This window comes from Nematostella vectensis, chromosome 14 (assembly GCF_932526225.1).
Source record: "Nematostella vectensis chromosome 14, jaNemVect1.1, whole genome shotgun sequence".
NCBI lineage: Eukaryota > Metazoa > Cnidaria > Anthozoa > Actiniaria > Edwardsiidae > Nematostella > Nematostella vectensis.
The window spans coordinates 12,207,504-12,227,814 of record NC_064047.1 but is presented as its reverse complement, the minus strand read 5'-3'; the positions used below and the strand labels follow the sequence as shown (position 1 = coordinate 12,227,814).

At 40.2% G+C, this 20,311-nt stretch overlaps 1 protein-coding gene across 1 annotated transcript; it reads right to left on the bottom strand.

The window, feature by feature from the left end:
- Positions 1-2,918: 2,918 nt before the first annotated feature.
- Positions 2,919-6,539, bottom strand: LOC5504149 (fibropellin-3-like). The gene is made up of 4 exons (XM_048721443.1): positions 6,314-6,539; positions 3,573-3,986; positions 3,254-3,448; positions 2,919-2,932 (listed from the first exon to the last, which is right to left on the bottom strand). The coding sequence occupies exons 1-4, from the start codon at positions 6,414-6,416 to the stop codon at positions 2,919-2,921; spliced, it is 726 nt and encodes a 241-aa protein (XP_048577400.1). The 5' UTR covers positions 6,417-6,539.
- Between the last annotated feature and the right edge of the window lie 13,772 nt (positions 6,540-20,311).

The following is a 20,311-nucleotide window of genomic DNA, read 5'->3' as shown; positions in this document are numbered from 1 at the left end:
AAAAAACACTTGCAACTTTTAAAGCATAATTAAGGGTTTTGCCCCGGCGGTAAACCCATAAACAGAGTCCAAAACAAATACACAACTTTTAATTGCGACTAAAAGGAATAAAACACTAGCATAGCACAGCCTTGCTCAGAACAATCGAACTGTTAACCTTCCATCACACTCTAAACATTTGCAGTTCCGACACATGACTAGATGACTCTGACAATATAAATCTCGTTTCCGGTAAACATCACCCCTAAAAATCCATATTCATTTGACAACCAAACGTGTATTTCACCACGAAATCCATGTTCACATGAGCGAATATTTACCGACACATTTTAGGCAGCCGATTTGGCCGAGAAGATGGCGGAATAACAAAAGCACACTGAGTAATGCACTCGAACAACCCTTTTACTACCGTTGCAAGATGTGGCTTTTGTTGAAAGCAATATTTATGTGAGTTTTAATTTCCTTTATGTAGTCGGCACATGATAGGTCTTTCATTCACCGAATACAAACAAACATGCACAAAAGTAACCTTAAGAATAACCTTATGTTTTATCTGTGGATCGATGTAGAGACTTTCTATCTGTAAATCTTTTTATCTATAAATGATTTATTCACGGTTCTTCTGGTTCTTCAAATTTCTATCACGGGAATTGTCATTTGACCCCAATTTCTGACTCAACCACTGTATTTCCGGCGCAGTCGTATATTAAAATATTAAAAAAAATTGATACTATGGTTTTAGTTAATGTAAGTTTCCTGATAGTTAAACAAATAACGTTAAATTGTTTAAGTTAAATTAAGTTAAATTGTTAAGTTTGATACCGGTTGATTGTTGTCGTTGGCAGCTCGGTCAAAAGTAATGAAGCTGATAAAAAAATGATAGCTACGTTTGCTGACCTCGTAAGGAGCATATTACTTAGCTGAAAGATATCAATTTTTTATAAGTCTCTATGTCAATCATCTAGTAAAAACTGCTTCCTCCGCTGTTTTTCTCAACATGGTCATTGGTGTTTAAAGTTAAGACTAACCGAACATGGCGACCATGTTTCCATGGTAACGAGTCTTCGGTTACTGATCTCTGTCCCAGGCCCTGACTTAGCGACTGACTAATGGCTCTATACATTTTGCTTCTTGATGTCATTTACCTGCCAAAGTGACTCTCTCCGTTGCGGTTGGAAGCTGGGTCACCAGTTCTAAAAAAGGATCAACAGGATTTGGATAACTAGAAGAACTACTACACTTAACCCATTGACTCCTGGATAACTAGAAAAACTACTACACTTAACCCATTGACTCCTGGATAACTAGAAGAACTACTACACTTAACCCATTGACTCCTGGATAACTAGAAGAACTACTACACTTAACCCATTGACTCCTGGATAACTAGAAGAACTACTACACTTAACCCATTGACTCCTGGATAACTAGAAGAACTACTACACTTAACCCATTGACTCCTGGATAACTAGAAGAACTACTACACTTAACCCATTGACTCCTGGATAACTAGAAGAACTACTACACTTAACCCATTGACTCCTGGATAACTAGAAGAACTACTACACTTAACCCATTGACTCCTGGATATTTTTTTAGGTCTGGCAACATATTATTACCGCTCCCTACATAGGAGAGAGGAAATCCCATACTTTTAAGAGAAAGTTTTGACAGAGGCTGTTTCTTTCGGCTTTAAAGCAAAAACACAATTTTCACTATAGTCACCTGTTATATATTTTGTTTCATTTAACACAAAACTAATAACGCGTTTGTATCTCTGCGCAATCGGTTACGTTTTTACCTGTTGAGGTAGCGCTTTCTGTCGTCATCGGAGGCTTGGTCGCTGGTACTTGAAATGAATAGTAAGTTAATATTGGCATGAAAAGAAAAAAGACGTATTTGTTAAAAAAATAATATTCATATTAATATTGTATAATGCGTGTATATCACAATGCAACCTCCATCCTGCCATGAAACGAAAAAGGCCTCATTTATCATAAATGTATGGAACATTTGTACAGGACCCGAAATGATCCCAGGACCCGAAACGATCCCAGGACCCGAAATGATCCCAAAAAGTACCCAAAGTGATCCCGGGACCCGAAACCATACCGAGGAGTCCCCGAAATCGACCTCAAGGAATTGCGGTAATGGACAAAGGGAATAAAGGAAAAAACACTTGCAACTTTTAAAGCATAATTAAGGGTTTTGCCCCGGCGGTAAACCCATAAACAGAGTCCAAAACAAATACACAACTTTTAATTGCGACTAAAAGGAATACAACACTAGCATAGCACAGCCTTGCTCAGAACAATCGAACTGTTAACCTTCCATCACACTCTAAACATTTGCAGTTCCGACACATGACACATGACTAGATGACTCTGACAATATAAATCTCGTTTCCGGTAAACTCACCCCTAAAAATCCATATTCATTTGACAACCAAACGTGTATTTCACCACGAAATCCATGTTCACATGAGCGAATATTTACCGACACATTTTAGGCAGCCGGTTTGGCAGAGAAGATCGCGGAATAACAAAAGCACACTGAGTAATGCACTCGAACAACCCTTTTACTACCGTTGCAAGATGTGGCTTTTGTTGAAAGCAATATTTATGTGAGTTTTAATTTCCTTTATGTAGTCGGCACATGATAGGTCTTTCATTCACCGAATACAAACAAACATGCACAAAAGTAACCTTAAGAATAACCTTATGTTTTATCTGTGGATCGATGTAGAGACTTTCTATCTGTAAATCTTTTTATCTATAAATGATTTATTCACGGTTCTTCTGGTTCTTCAAATTTCTATCACGGGAATTGTCATTTGACCCCAATTTCTGACTCAACCACTGTATTTCCGGCGCAGTCGTATATTAAAGTATTAAAAAAAATTGATACTATGGTTTTAGTTAATGTAAGTTTCCTGATAGTTAAACAAATAACGTTAAATTGTTAAATTGTTTTTAAAACTGAAAGCCAATCCCTCCACATTCCTTTTGTTTGCCCATTACTGCAATTACTTGGGGTTCATTTCGGGGACTTCTGGGGATCGTTTCGGGTCCCGGGATCAGTTGGGGAACTTTTGGGGATCGTTTCGGGTCCTGTACACACTTCTCAATTTATAAGATTTTAGGATTAAAAATCAACAACAACAAAACCAACAACAGTGTAACGCAAGCCGGGCCCAGGCATTGATAAAAATAATGACCTGCTTATATTCGAGATCTACATGTAAGGCTCTTACCTATGCACGTTTTTCCATTTCCTGATAAACCTACAGGACACGGACCACAGACAAAACCACTCTTGTCCTCGGTACAGTTGACACCAGGATAACACGAGTCTTCAGAGCAGTTCGAGATTTTCACATCGCAAAGTCGACCCTTGAATCCAGCATCGCACTTACAAGTGTAGCCGGCGACACCATCGACACAGGAACCTAAAGTGAAGTGATGTTAAAAGAGATTAAAAAAGCTCGTAAGCTGATCATATGTAGAGATGAACAAAAGGCGGTACTAGGTGAGTGTCTTGCTACCAATCTGATTTCATCATCATACACTTACCGTTGACACAAAGATTCGACTGGCATTCATCAATGTTCATTTCGCAGCGACTTCCATTGAATCCTTTCGGGCACGCGCATTCGTACTGGCCAGACCCCCTAGGGTAGTAGGGATGGGGATAGCATGTACCTCCGTTTTGGCATGGGCAAAATTGCGCCATAAGGGTAATCGCGGTTGTATCGTTAGCATTGCACTCATCTGTCGCTACGAATGTGAACGTCTTGTTGTCTGTAGACGTCATGGTGTAGTTCAGCTGCCCGTTTGGTGTGAACGTGTAACCTTGCGCATCCGTGCTAGTGATCCTGTAGTTTATTGTACGGTTTTCAGGGTCAGTTGCCTTAAGTTGAAGCGACAGATTTTCGCCAACGAGAGCGAACCAAACAGACGGAGAGGTAAAGTTTGGAGGGTAGTTCACTGAAAAAATATTTGAACAATTAGTAATCTAATCATTTTAGTTTTAAATAATAAAACAAAATTTCTTCTAACTGAGGGTTATATAATTTTCTATTTATGTCATACATAAAAAAAATTGCTTTTGTTCTGGAATTTCTAGTTTGAATTGGGCAGTCTTCATACACATTCTTGCAAATCTTTTGTATAGGTGACGATAACCTATGTAAAAATACTGTGTTTTTTTTGCTTGTAATATGAGAATATGAGCTCAAGCTTTTTAAGTTAATGCAGTGATGTCAGTGTAGGGAAAAAAAGAAGAGAAAGACATCTTTTTATTCCTGACTACGAACTACAAGTCAAATCGGCAAAAGTCAAAATTTGCAACGAATATACAAACAATAGTATTATTCTTATATGAAATTGAAGTACGCTTGTGTAATATCAGACACCATAGGGTTAGAAAACAAGTTCATAGTAGCTAATGGTAAAACAACATTGTTGTTCGTGCGGGTCTTTTTTTTTGTTTCTTCTTTAATCTTAAAAACATTTTACGCTTTTTTCTGCAACACGAGTTCCATCTCTACCCTTTTAGGTAGCACTATAACCTAAGCTGTTTGGAAAGGGTTCATATTACAGTGGCGGATCTAGGATTTAGAAAGGGGGGGACCTTTCTGCTCCCCTCCTGGGCGCGGTAGTTGGTCAAGTCAATCTCATTTTTAGCCGGGGATTATTGTATCGCTGTTGCTAAAGCTTTGCCACTAGGGCATGTTGATAAATTTGCTTATCCACTCTACTATGTGCGAGAATGAATTTGCCGGTTGCACTCCGTCTAGCGTGTGGAATAAAAAAGCCCAAACTGTCTTATTAAAGACGAAAATTTGGCAGAGTCGATTTCCAGTTTTTGGTGTACCGTCTAGCGGGTGGCTATATATACGAGTGCATATGTTTTCTAAAGGAAGTTCACAAAGTCTGACATTAAAAAAATTCTAGATTGATATTTAAATAGAAAAAAAATTAGGCGCATCTTAAGGCTTGTTTTTGTATAATCGCTCGTATCGCGACTGTCGCCACCGTCGTCGAAAAACGTGCTGACACAAAAAATATGTTTGGAGCGATGTGAGCGATTTACCCGTTTCCATATAATCGCCGCCGTCGCCCGATTGGCGCGTAAATCGAGACAAAATAGCGGCTAGTAATGAGCGACTCTTGCTTCAAGCCAGCTATCTTCTTCTCTATGCCCTGTTACGGCGTAGAAGACAAAGAAGATTTCGAAGATCCAGAAGTGATCGATTTTGACTTTTTTTCAAATAACGCCCGAAGCCTTCTTATGTTTTTGAACTTCACATGCACTGGTTAAACTTGTCGCCTATTTTTTATGCTTTTTTTTTGTAAAGGCAGTTGTATTTCTGTACGTCTCTTCTATGAACAAGACGGTGTTCACCTCTTCGCCCAGCCAGACGCTATTTGTTGTGATAAAAGGAATTCTGGGACATGATAGAAACGTACACAATGAGCTCTGGGACACATTTTTGTAGCTACCGTCGCGACTAGTAAAGATATTGGTTTCCATTAAAAATATGAACTATCGCCGCTGTCGCAACTACACCCGAGATTTTTTTCACCCTACCGAGATTTTTTTCTATTTCCGCGACAGTGCCGTTTCTTGTCGCAGCTATCGCAGCCGTCGCCCAACAGAGCGTTTCCATATGATCGGCGCCGTCGTCGGACACATTTTTAGATGGCGACAGTCGCGACGCGAGCGACTATATGGAAACCAGGCTTTAATTGCTTAGAGCACACGCAATGTGCTATCTTTTAGGGTTAAACAATGTTGTTAAAAAGTGCTATGCCTTAGGGATTTTTATTTTATTTTATTTTTTCGCCCAACAAGCCATGTCACCCCCGTCACCACCCCTAGGTCCGCCACTGTATAATTGCTTGCCAAATTCACATCTAGACAGTTAGACGTTTTTATATGAAACACTTATGCTACTAGGCTAAATTTTTGTGAAAACTATGTGTAGACGAATTGACTCTATTTTTGTGGACGAGTTGACTCTACTTGTGGACGAATTGACTCAATTTGTGGACGAGTTGGTTGTGGACGACACGGTTTGTGGACAAAGTGACTGTAAACTTCTGAAACTCAACTTTGTTTTCCCGTCGTTTGCTGACTTTGTGAAGCATTTTTGTGGAGACGCATTTTTTGTAACTATTTTTTGTAACTATTTCATGATTGGCTAATCGCAAGCGCGAGATTAAATATGAATTGGAACAATGAGTTGTCAAGATTGCTTGAAGTTCCTTATACCAAAAGTCATAGAATGTTTGAACTGGCGCGACAGTACCTTTCCGCCGAATCCAATCAAATTGGTCAGTCTCTGGCATGCATTGCTTACACCAGTCCCTTGGGCTAGGCTGTTCAGGTGCAAAGCAGTGTCCATTTATCATACACAAATCGTTCTATAAAAAAAAAGGTGATCGTTGGTTACCCGCAAAACCGTGTTTCATTAGCGATATCATCTTACTTGAATAGCGCTATCAAAATACGTTATTACAACACTAGTGTATAGGTATACAAACATAGGCAATTATCAATCATATAATTTTCAGGAGTTCTCTAGTTTATATAGCATCAAAAGAATTCTTAGCAAACGTACCCTTAAAACGCAAACACCTTTCCTGCTACAATTTAAGCAGAGGGAGTCGTAAGAAATAAAGCTCATCTTCTCCAGACTGGCGTCGATCCTGTTGTTGGAGATCCTAATGTACAGTCCTCCCGCGGGGGTCCCGGGATTGTCGTAGTCCCCTATTTTGGTTGGTGGGTCAGGAAGGTCACATTTGACCCCAAACAGATCAAACATACCCCCTGGCAGCTCTTGAGGAGTAGACCTTGGGGACCATGCATCGCCAAAGACCTAGATATAGGTAAAAATAAATATTACACCCAGTAAGTCTCATGGCCGATCATTTCGGGAGCAGCAAAAGTTCCATCGTGTATCCTGTACATATGCATTCATTGCGTGTCTTTGGGTCCAGAAAAAGCATATAATAGAAGCTAATAACTGACAATTAACGCCCCCTTAAAAATAAAACCTGAAATGAAAAAAAAAAGCAAGAACGGTTGGTAACCCCATGTCTGAAAACCGCAGACAGATACATATACGAGCTAAGTTTCTAAATCAGCAACACTGCAAAGCTCGGATACCCGGATAATTTCAACTTTATTCAAACTGCTAAGGTGAGTTATTTGTGCATAAAAATTCTCATTTACCTTGAATTCGGTCACGTGACAAGTCAGGTTTTCTGAATCAAGGAATCCATCACCAAATATGTTTGTTTTCTTGCAGGGCCTCTTTCTTTTGTCACACAGACCACCGTCATAAATACTGCAACATGTTTTAAACAGCTTATGAGAAACTAATGACGTATTTTTATATTTTCTTCATTTTTTTACATTTTTTTTCTTCATTTAAATACATGTATGGCATGGCGCCATCTAGGAGATTCTATACTACATATAATACGCCAAGGAATGGACCGCCACATTTTACGAAATAAACGGCTGAGCTAGAAAACTCCGAGACCAAGCCATTTCCACACATTGCCGGAGAGGAGGTGTGCAAATTTGTTTTATTTCAAGATAATACCGGATGGAAAAGTTCTAACTCACGCGATTTTGTAAGCGAGAGGATCACACTCGCAAATGCGCCATTTTAAAGATTTCACAGAAGCACAAAAATAATTTATTTCCTGCAGCAAAATAGGACTAACCTTCAGACCTCCGTGTCTCTCAAGAAAAACACACTAAAAGTATCCAGTAATAAGCCTCTCCAAAAATATCATAGTAGAGGAGAAATCTTATTCTAGACAATTTCGAAAGATGTGTAGACAAACCTTCGATCGAGCGCGCAGAAAATCAAACCCTGAAAAGAATTCGAATACTTGCCGTAGTTTCATTGCATATATTTTAAAACACAACCGTCTTTTTATGCGTTTGGCGCATAAACAAAACTATCGCAAACAAGGAAACGGAAGAAAAGAGCTTTTTATCTACAACTGCAAGACAATGAATTTTGAACAACTTCAATTCAATCCATTAAAGGACGGTGCATAAAAGCTTATTTAATCAGATTGAGATGGTGCACAACACTTATTAAGTACTCTTCGTTTTTTTATATAAGCGAAAGGTTTGTTTATTACAAATTACTTGACGGTCATTTTGTGTTTTCAGAACCACATACCTTTTACGTCACATCGATTTTCATTAAAAAGTATGGAATCGACCTCCAAATAACACATTAAGCCCACGAAAGCCAACGAAGCGAGGATTCACGATCCACTCTCTTCCTTGAACTTGGTTGTTCGATTCCCGCCAAAAACATCATACACAGGGTGCCCAACACGAATAAACTAAAATACGGGCGGTACTTTATAGCAAGCGCCTTTTCGCATTTTTATAAGGTAAATTAAATATGGTGTATTTCCAGAAAAAAAATCATACTCCCCCCCCCCCCCCCCCCATGGAGGGGATTTTATCTGGGGGTGTGCCAAAGAAATAAACAGAGATAGTGGACACACCCTCACTTTCTTGAGATGGCGTGTGAAGGTTTTTGTAGAATTCTTATATTTATTTCGTAATTTCTTTCTGATATGTGATTTCTTTATTATTGCCATCATTCAGTTTTGTAATATACTTACTGTCATGTTGTCTTTTTTCTAAATTAAAAGAATATCTCGTGTTTTTCTCACCCATTTTGTGCCACTTGTCACGGCTTCGAATGATCGCGCCTTTTGTTTTTTGTCGTGCGAATAAATCTAATTTGTGTTTGGCTTCATAAAATTTACACATATTTTCTTCACTCATATCTCCATTCAATTTTTGGTGCGCAATTTATAAAATTGGAGACCTATAACCCTTTTGAATGTTGACTATAAAATCGCGTCAAAAACAATAGCAACTAGAAAATTGTAGCTGCTGCCAGACATCATACAACCAAATCAGACTGGTTATGTGCGCAATCGATATATAGGGCAAAACGTGCTCATGATTGTCGATCTAATGGACATAACGCAAACAGAAGATAAATAATAAAGTGGTAAAACACATTTTACAACGGTATTTCTAGCTGTGCGCTAAACAATGAACATGATATATATATATATATATATATATATATATATATATATATATATATATATATATATAGATAAAATGATGGTTGAAGGCTTTCATAGAAAGTGCTCAATACTCGAAAGTAGAGCGGTGTATAGTGTTGGTTTGAGAAAAATACAAACTACATAGGTTTCCCTACAGGTCTGTTTCGTGGTTGCCCACTCATCAGGGGATTTAATGAGAATAATCCTACCATCGTATATATACTATTAACATTGAAATTTACATAATAATCGACTGATAGTTTTAGCTAAGGCGGTAAGAGGAACAATAGCGAGTTACATTAAATATGCGGGGCGAAAACTAACAGTGCGGAACGTGTGAAAAATTGATAGCGCGAAAATTTAACGGTGACGGGATTAACAGTTCTAATTGTTTCGTAGCAGGGCTTTGTTTCTGTGGCGGCACGAGGACACGAGTTCATTGCGTTTATTTAGAGTTGATAGTTTGGGTTGGCAGATGATCGTCAGCTTTTCCTTGAGGCAGAGGTTGCAACGCTTAGTGGTACTGTTGTAGGCGGAGTGGGAAGAAAGAATGCGCCATGAAATAAAGTACTCAATCATGTTGTCCTTGAGAGTCCAGACGTGTTTGCTGAGTTCGGTGGAGTTTCTGTGTTTGGCGTGTCGGAATGATGCGGTGTGGTTTCTGTATCTGGTCTTGAAGCTGCTTTCAGTGAGCCCGACGTATGTTTCCGAGGTGTTGTTATCTTTTCGAGTTACGGTAGCTTGGTAGATAACAGATGTCTGTAGGCAGTTTCCGTCTAGAGGGCAGGTTTCTTTCTGTCGGCAGTTGCATGTCTTGTTGTTGGTAGTGGTAGGGGCGGAGCTGGCGATCTCGGTAGCCGGCGATGTGGTGATGATGCGCTTGTTGTGGTTGTCGATGATCTGTTTGGTGTTGTTCATGCAGCTGTAACTGATTTTGATGGTGTTTCTGTTGATGATTTTACGAAGGTGGTTGTCTTTCGGGAAGTGCTTGTCTATCAGGGTGAGGAATCTGTGGCCGATGTTGGTGCTGGTGTTCTTGCTGAAGGGCGGGTTGTACCATAGGATGTTGTTGCGTTTGCGGGTTTTACGGTTGTTTACGGTGTTGGGTTCGTAGCGTAGCGTGTAGTTGTATCCGCTATCGTCGAGTGCTTTCTGGTAAGGTGGCGCGGTCTGGTCAAAGGAGGCTTGGTCTGAAGATAGGGCAGATAGGCGTCTGTTGATACCAGCAGGGATGTTCTTGGTGATGGAGGGCGGGTGGTTGCTCTCACGGTGGACATATTGTAGCGAGGAGTTCGGCTTTGTATAAGGCTGGTGTGCATTACGTTTTAGGTCGAGGGTGACGTCTAGGAAATTGACAACTTGTTTGTTTGCCTCAATGGTGATTCGGAGTCCGTTGTTGTTGAAGATGTGGCATAGTTCCTTTTTTAGGTTTTCGGTGGCTCTGGGTGTGGCGTTGGTGATGGCTAGTCCGTCGTCGCGGTAGAGTCCTACGTTCATATTGAGGTCCTGAAGTTGGGAGAGAAGGAAGTTGCCTACAAGTTCACAGGTTTCTGCGCCATCGAAGCTCCCCATCGTAACATCAAATATCGTGTTGCCTTTCTTCTGCCAGGGTGTTAGGTTGTGGACCAGGAAGGAGCTCTTGGAGTGGGTTATGATCTCTCTTTCATCAGGGGTGATTTTGTCATAGTTGGAGGCGAAGTCGAGTGCTCTTGATAGTAGGTCTTGGCTGATAGATGGGTAGAATTCTACAATGTCAAAACAGATGAAGTTGAGTTGGTGTTTGTTTTCGGCAGCCTTGAACCGGTCAATGACGGCTTTAGTGCTTCTCCATTGGTTGAAGTTTCGTTTCTTTGCAATTACGCTATTGATACGGTCGAGGATCTTTTTGCTGATTTTTCCGATTTCGGGTTTTGTGGGGTTGATGAGTCTGCAGGTAGGGTTGTTAGCGAAGTTCGGCTTATGGTCTTTGAGAGTTATGAAGGCTTGCTTGTTGGCTGTGGTGTCCATTCTATCGTCTAAATCCAGTTTTGTAGCGATCTCTTTGTTTTTCTTGTGGACAGATTGCGTTGTTTCGGAGGGTGCTTTTTTGTAGGACTTGTTTATTTCTTTTTCTAGGAGATTCTTGTAGGTAGCTGGCTCTAGTTTGTAGAAGTTTGTGGTTTTATCTGCGGGGATCAGTAGTGTAGGTTCTTTTTTAATGTTGTCGGTGTCTTCTTTTAGCTTGCCCAGGAAAGGAGTGTTCAGGTTCTTGAATTTTACTGACTGGATCATTTTTAACATGTCTTCTTCGAACTCTTTCAGTTCTTCTACAGGAGGCGGATTTTTGGTTGAGCGGAATCCATAGGTTTCTTTGGAGGTCGAGGCGGTGTCTGTGTATAGGAAGAAGTGTGCTTTCCAGCGCATTCGGCGTAAAAAGTGTTCGGTTTTTTCAATAAGGCGTTGGAGGTAATCACTGCGAGATGGTAGGGGAATATTCTTCGTTGAGTAGTTGATGTGGAATTTTTCCATAATGAGTAGCCTTAGAGTGCTCAACAAGAAAAACTTGGAGTCTGGATAAAATGATGGTTGAAGCCTTTCATAGAAAGTGCTCAATACTCGAAAGTAGAGCGGTGTATAGTGTTAGTTTGAGAAAAATACAAACTACATAGGTTTCCCTACAGGTCTGTTTCGTGGTTGCCCACTCATCAGGGGATTTAATGAGAATGTTCCTATTATCGTATATATACTATTAACATTGAAATTTACATAATAATAGACTGATAGTTTTAGCTAAGGCGGTAAGAGGAACAATAGCGAGTATAGCGATGTAACTCGCCTGAACACTCCTTTCCTGGGCAAGCTAAAAGAAGACACCGACAACATTAAAAAAGAACCTAAACTACTGATCCCCGCAGATAAAACCACAAACTTCTACAAACTAGAGCCAGCTACCTACAAGAATCTCCTAGAAAAAGAAATAAACAAGTCCTACAAAAAAGCACCCTCCGAAACAACGCAATCTGTCCACAAGAAAAACAAAGAGATCGCTACAAAACTGGATTTAGACGATAGAATGGACACCACAGCCAACAAGCAAGCCTTCATAACTCTCAAAGGCCATAAGCCGAACTTCGCTAACAAACCTACCTGCAGACTCATCAACCCCACAAAACCCGAAATCGGAAAAATCAGCAAAAAGATCCTCGACCGTATCAATAGCGTAATTGCAAAGAAACGAAACTTCAACCAATGGAAAAGCACTAAAGCCGTCATTGACTGGTTCAAGGCTGCCGAAAACAAACACCAACTCAACTTCATCTGTTTTGACATTGTAGAATTCTACCCATCTATCAGCCAAGACCTACTATCAAGAGCACTCGACTTCGCCTCCAACTATGACGAAATCACCCCTGATGAAAGAGAGATCATAACCCACTCCAAGAGCTCCTTCATGGTCCACAACCAAACACCCTGGCAGAAGAAAGGCAACACAATATTTGATGTTACGATGGGGAGCTTCGATGGCGCAGAAACCTGTGAACTTGTAGGCAACTTCCTTCTCTCCCAACTTCAGGACCTCAATATGAACGTAGGACTCTACCGCGACGACGGACTAGCCATCACCAACGCCACACCCAGAGCCACCGAAAACCTAAAAAAGGAACTATGCCGCATCTTCAACAACAACGGACTCCGAATCACCATTGAGGCAAACAAACAAGTTGTCAATTTCCTAGATGTCACCCTCGACCTAAAACGTAATGCACACCAGCCTTATACAAAGCTGAACTCCTCGCTACAATATGTCCACCGTGAGAGCAACCACCCGCCCTCCATCACCAAGAACATCCCTGCTGGTATCAACAGACGCCTATCTGCCCTATCTTCAGACCAAGCCTCCTTTGACCAGACCGCGCCACCTTACCAGAAAGCACTCGACGATAGCGGATACAACTACACGCTACGCTACAAACCCAACACCGTAACCAACCGTAAAACCCGCAAACGCAACAACATCCTATGGTACAACCCGCCCTTCAGCAAGAACACCAGCACCAACATCGGCCACAGATTCCTCACCCTGATAGACAAGCACTTCCCGAAAGACAACCACCTCCGTAAAATCATCAACAGAAACACCATCAAAATCAGTTACAGCTGCATGAACAACACCAAACAGATCATCGACAACCACAACAAGCGCATCATCACCACATCGCCGGCTACCGAGATCGCCAGCTCCGCCCCTACCACTACCAACAACAAGACATGCAACTGCCGACAGAAAGACACCTGCCCTCTAGACGGAAACTGCCTACAGACATCTGTTATCTACCAAGCTACCTTAACTCGAAAAGATAACAACACCTCGGAAACATACGTCGGGCTCACTGAAAGCAGCTTCAAGACCAGATACAGAAACCACACCGCATCATTCCGACGCGCCAAACACAGAAACTCCACCGAACTCAGCAAACACGTCTGGACTCTCAAGGACAACATGATTGAGTACTTTATTTCATGGCGCATTCTTTCTTCCCACTCCGCCTACAACAGTACCACTAAGCGTTGCAACCTCTGCCTCAAGGAAAAGCTGACGGTCATCTGCCAACCCAAACTATCAACTCTAAATAAACGCAATGAACTCGTGTCCTCGTGCCGCCACAGAAACAAAGCCCTGCTACGAAACAATTAGAACTGTTAATCCCGTCACCGTTAAATTTTCGCGCTATCAATTTTTCACACGTTCCGCACTGTTAGTTTTCGCCCCGCATATCTAATGTAACTCGCTATTGTTCCTCTTACCGCCTTAGCTAAAACTATCAGTCTATTATTATGTAAATTTCAATGTTAATAGTATATATACGATGGTAGGAATATTCTCATTAAATCCCCTGATGAGTGGGCAACCACGAAACAGACCTGTAGGGAAACCTATGTAGTTTGTATTTTTCTCAAACCAACACTATATATATATATATATAGTGTTGGTTTATATATAATACACTAAAAACTGGAAATCGACTCTGCCATATATGACTACGATAGTACGCGCGCTGTGATTGGCTAATTGGTAGTCGTGACATTCCCAAATTGCCCGTCTCTGGGGGCATTACGGAATTCCGTATTGCCCTACGAAAAAAAATTCACAATCTTTTTAATTTTTTTCCACATTGAAACTGCAAAATGAGCGACAGCAAACATTCGAGTAGCGAATTCTAACACCTCCGTATCCGGAGCGGGACATTTTGTGAGCTTTTTTGTGTTGTTTTGTACAGTGCCGTACATTACTATTTTTGGTTATATCGATTTACCTACTTATTATGCAAATTTTTCAAAATGGCCGCGCGGAGTTTGAAACTTGAATTTGTTTTGTTAGCGAGACGTCGCATCGCAAAAAGCGACCAAAACAGCAAAATATCCTGCTCTATACCAAGTTTGATATTTGATTGATGAGTTCCTGTGCTCGAAAGTAAAATATCGTTTGGGAACCTTTTCAAATTGAGGGCTTTTATTGGAGACTGCCGTAAAATCGTACTCTTTTCCTAATGTTTACGTTCAGAAAAAGAGAAATATGAGTGTGATGGACCAAATTCTACGGCTTAGAACCTTGAAAGGACTAAACTAGGATAAATGAGGATCATGGCATACTAAAACAATTTTCACCACAAGCCGAAACGAGTGCCCACAGGGTATGGTGAAAGTTGAGGAGAGCGGAGGTTGAATTGTGAGGACGAAAGTGCGGGTCAAGGCCCAACGTCTATACAACAGGGAAAAATCGCCGAAGAATAGGTATGAAAATTCGTGTCAACATTTAGCCGAAAAGCATTATACCCTACCCTTGTCTCTCGGGGGTTCGCTTCTTATCATTCTTCAGCTAAATGTCTTGCCCTGCGACCACCACAACAACATAGGGGGGGGGGGGGAGGGGGGCACTCCAGCTGTAAACATGACTGTTGGTTCCGACAGATACGAACATTTTATGCCCCCAAAAGAAGGGAACCGCGCCACCCCTAAGAATATACCTGCATCTGAACTCTATACCCAAAACTCCACCAAGAATAGATAGCCCCTCCCCTTCCCCCCAAAAAAGTAACCCAAATTTGAGTTCTATTCTTAAATCATACAAAAGCTTGAAACTTGCCAGTCCCGTAAAAAGTTTTAGAAGGAAAATTTTCTGATCAAATTTAATTTATTTTTATTCCCTTTTATAAAAAAAAATCTATCCTCCTCACCTCCAAGGCCCTAGTCATCAAACCCGGTACAATTTTACTTCCTTGTCTTCGCACCTCGTGTGAGCACACCACATGTGACATGCCCTCAGTCATCACAACCTCACTCCCCTTACCATGCATTTCTCAGCCTTTAATTTTACACTCTATGCCTTTTCTATTTGTCTGCACACACCATAAAATAACCCTCATTGAGTAAGCGCATTACATAGCCACTCAAACCAGTGCCCCCCTCTAAAATCTAATGCTAGAGGGGCATAATATGTTAAAATAAGCATTTGCGATAAGAACTTTTTGATGAATTAGCCCCCCCTACTCATCCTCAAAAATACCCAAACCTGAGTTCTATACATAAAATATACCAAGCATAGAAACTTACCTCCCAAGTAAATATCCAAACCTAAATTCTATAGCCCAAGCATACAAAATCTTGCTATAAGGGAGCCTCAACTCTCAGATTTGCTTATTAAATAAAATCAATTTTATTCCATTTTTATAAAAAAGACAACAAACAAACTCTGTGCAATAGGCACTGAGATAAAAAATGGGCCTGAATATCACCAAATATAAATATTTATTTTCCATACAGTATGATATCCATGACTGCACAATCATACTCCTAGAATCTCCAAGGCCTAGTAAGCAAACCTGGTACAAGAGGGGTAAAAAGAAGGGCATAATATGCTAAAATAAGGACTTTTTGTCAAATTAGCCCCCCCCCCCCAAAAAAAAAAAATAATAATAATAATACCCAAACCTGAATTTTCTTAATAAAATATACCAAGCATAGAAACTTACCTCCCAAACAATTACTCAAACCTATATACCCCAAACATATAAATTCTTAATATCACTATAGTTTTAAAAGGGAGCTTCAACACTCAGACTTGCCTATCAAATCAAATTAATTTAATTCCCTTTTTATAAAAAAAAAAGACTCTGCGCATATAATAGAGACTGGCGAGAAAAAAATAAGCCTGAAGTATCACCAAATATGAATAGATATTTTCCATATGATATCTGCTCTAGTGAAGCTTGGAGCCTCTGGTACCCAGGGTATGACTACACTCCAATTCTCCTTTTATCTCCAAGGCCTAGTAATCAAACATGGTACAAGTTTACTTCATCTTCACAACCTGTGTCAGCACCCCCAATTAGACATACCCTTAGTCACCACCCCTTTGCCCTTACCATGCCTTTTCCTCACCCTAGTTTACACTTTATGCCTTTTTCCATTCGTCTGCACACACAATGAAATACACCCTCAATGGCTCTAACTTGGTGTCGATTGTGTCACAAAATTTCCTTTTTTGATAAAATGAATCATGATGAAAACAGAGCTGGATACAATGAAGTCCTTTGGGGATGGTTCTGACACCGAGGTATACATACACCCCTCATTGAATAAGCACATTACATAGCCCCTCAAACAAGCGCCCCCTCTAGAATCCATTTATAAAAAAAGCCATAATGTAAGCATTTGTGGTAAGGACTTTTTTTACAACGAGTAATAGCAAACTAATGCAGCAATGAATAATGACTGCCATCCCTGAGATTTACTGATCATAGCAAATCTATTTATTCCAGGATCAAATATAAACATTTAAACAGTACTTTCATGTAGTGTCTTCAAATTGCATACAATAAACAGTGACTCGCGGCCAATCTGTATACGATTTAGCTTCATTTTTTAATGAGACTCGCTGCCATTCTGTATAAGATTCATTTTAGTTTCAATATCCCAGCTAAAATTTTTCTTGGAGTGTCTTCATTCCGAGTGCGAAAGCAAGATAAATCCAGGGAAATTTTGTGCATTTGTATGACTTGATGAAACGTACAACTAGATAATTGGTGATCCATGTTATAGCCTGCTAGCAGTGGCTTACCCTTCCGCGTTCATTACAGTACGATTCGGTGAAGTCGTAAAAATAACCCTGCAAATTAGGTCTGTTGCCGATGAGAAACAACACAAATAGAGTATATATGACGCACTGAGTCGGTGAAATCCCTGCTTAAACAGATAAGAAGAAATCACTGCTAGCAGAGAGTTAAAAAGCGGCGTTCAACATGATTTTCACGATTCGACGGAACCGCCATTTTGTTTTCCCACTCTGAGTTGAGGCGTGTCCGCGTGAGACTGGGCAAGGTAATACTAATCTCTGATTGGTTAATCAGATTGTTTATCAAATATAACCAAAAATGGTAATGTTCCGCACTGTTGTATGTTTGCACGAATTTCGCTAAAACCAAATCGACCAAAAAACCAAAGCCACCAAAAAAAAAAAAAATGGGAATGGACGAGCACCCTGAGTCGGAGTTTTATTATCCTGAAGAGATCGAAGAGAAAAATTTTGACAAAAAGTAAAACAATAAGATGACATCCGGCGACCGCAACAGATATCCAAGAAATACAAAGCTTAAGTTATTTACTTACTTATATCGGATAAACAAAGGCAAATTAATAAATAGCAAGGGGTGTAAAAACCCAGAAAAGTGTCTTCAAGATAAAAGTACTACCTGTTATTTGTGTGAAATATTTTAATCAAATCATAAAGCAGCACAAAGCGATTGGCCTTTTCATTTTACTTCAGAAGTTTGTTCTCTACATAGCGTGGAGTTTTCAAACTAAACAATACATTCATGCCGTGAAAACTGACATCTGAGCTTTCTTTGTTATAGTTTGGGTCAACTTCACCTATGATAAAACCTGTAGCTTACAAAAGGTGCAAACAGAAAGGAAATAGCCCTAAAAGTCGTCCAATTTAATCTTTTCACTCATTTACATTTTTGATTTGGCAGCGCGCGGGTGTTTCTTGTTTTCCCGCCTTTTTAAAATCGATCGATGAACTAATCGATATTCACGCGAAAGCAAAAGTTTATTTGTTTTCTTGTCATTTATATTATGTTAAAGGATAGACTTTTTGATATTTAAAGAGGGGGGGGGGGGTTGACAAATACAAACAAAAATAGGAACAGCAAGAGCAAAATTTTCAGAAAACAAAGCCATTCTGACAAAAAAAAAACGGTAAAGATTTCAGCCGAATAAACATTCGCGCATGAAGTAATAGCACAACATTTACCTCAAATATATTAGATAGTGGCACGAAAATAGGTTGTTTTATCTCTCAAACAAGCGAAATAATATACATTCCTTTAAACACAACGGTAAGAAGAGGGGGAGGGGGAGGTTGCATGGGATGGCAGAGCTCCAGGAAAATTTCACTGCCCCAAAAAGTGATAGCCGATAATTCTATACCCCTGGAATACTCGTGTAGTTAAAGCAGCATGGGAAAATTTCACTGCCCCAAAAAGCGATAGCCGATAATTCTATACCCCTGGAATACTCGTCTAGTTAAAGCAGCGGTGGAAAATTTCACTGCCTCAAAAAAGCGATAGCCGATAATTCTATACCCCTGGAATACTTGTCTAGTTAAAGCAGCATTGGAAAATTTCACTGCCCCAAAAAGCGATAGCCGATAATTCTATACCCCTGGAATACTCGTCTAGTTTAAGCAGCATCGGAAAATTTCACTGCCCCAAAAAGCGATAGCCGATAATTCTATACCCCTGGAATACTAGTCTAGTTAAAGCAGCATCGGAAAATTTCACTGCCCCAAAAAGCGATAGCCGATAATTCTATACCACTGGAATACTCGTCTAGTTAAAGCAGCATTGGAAAATTTCACTGCACCAAAAAGCGATAACCGATAATTCTATACCCCTGGAATACTCGTCTAGTTAAAGCAGCATTGGAAAATTTCACTGCCACAAAAAGCGATAGCCGATAATTCTATACCCCTGGAATACTTGTCTAGTTAAAGCAGTATTGGAAAATTTCACTTCCCCAAAAAGCGATAGCCGATAATTCTATACCCCTGGAATACTCGTCTAGTTAAAGCAGCATTGGAAAACTTCACTGCCCCAAAAAGCGATAACCGATAATTCTATACCCCTGGAATACTCGTCTAGTTAAAGCAGCATTGGAAAACTTCACTGCCCCAAAAAGCGATAACCGATAATCCTATACCCCTGGAATACTCGTCTAGTTTAAGCAGCATCGGAAAATTTCACTGCCCCAAAAAGCGATAGCCGATAATTCTATACCCCTGGAATACTAGTCTAGTTAAAGCAGCATCGGAAAATTTCACTGCCCAAAAAAGCGATAGCCGATAATTCTATACCCCTGCAATATTCGTCTATAGTTAAAGCAGCATTGCCACCAGCTCAGGACGAAAGAATCTATTAGAATCCGCGCTATTTAACAGACCATCCGCTCTAAATTATCAGTCACCTCCTCAAAGAAACTTCTAATAGGCACACTGCTTTTACAATTTTGTAATATTTTTCGCGTACCATTACAAATGATTGGAGATAGTTACGTAATCTACCGGAAGTAAGCTGTTGGCATTGCCGCTTAACCAGCCTCACAAGTGGTATAATTTTATAGAGAGGCCACTCCACCACAACAACCACCCTCACAAGTGGTATAATTTTATAGAGAGGCCACTCCACCACAACAACCACGCTCACAAGTGGTATAATTTTATAGAGAGGCCACTCCACCACAACAACCACCCTCACAAGTGGTATAATTTTATAGAGAGGCTACTCCACCACAACAACCACCCTCACAAGTGGTATAATTTTATAGAGAGGCCACTCCACCACAACAACCACCCTCAAAAGTGGTATAATTTTATAGAGAGGCCACTCCACCACAACAACAGGGTACAGATATGCTACTTTATTAATCCACGAATTTATATACGCTTACAGAAAACGCGAAAACACCGTTGCATTGCAAGTTTACAAGTGTGTCGTGGGGCGGTCTTTACAATTCAAGCTAGTCATGTTTCAAATATTGCTACTCTTTAAAGTTTTGTTTTGTTGCTCGAAGTGATTTCCAATCTACTTTTCCAAGAAATGTCTGATTTGTTTCTCGTTTTTCATCACACGCCAAATCTGTTTTTCTGT

Excerpts from the sequence above, each read along its gene's own strand:
- LOC5504149 (XM_048721443.1), bottom strand. The coding sequence starts at position 6,416 with ATGATAAATGGACACTGCTTTGCACCTGAACAGCCTAGCCCAAGGGAC. Across the intron at positions 3,987-6,313 it reads TGATTGGATTCGGCGGAAAG|TGAACTACCCTCCAAACTTT; the intron begins GTACTGTCGCGC and ends ATATTTTTTCAG. Across the intron at positions 3,449-3,572 it reads GTCGAATCTTTGTGTCAACG|GTTCCTGTGTCGATGGTGTC; the intron begins GTAAGTGTATGA and ends ACTTCACTTTAG.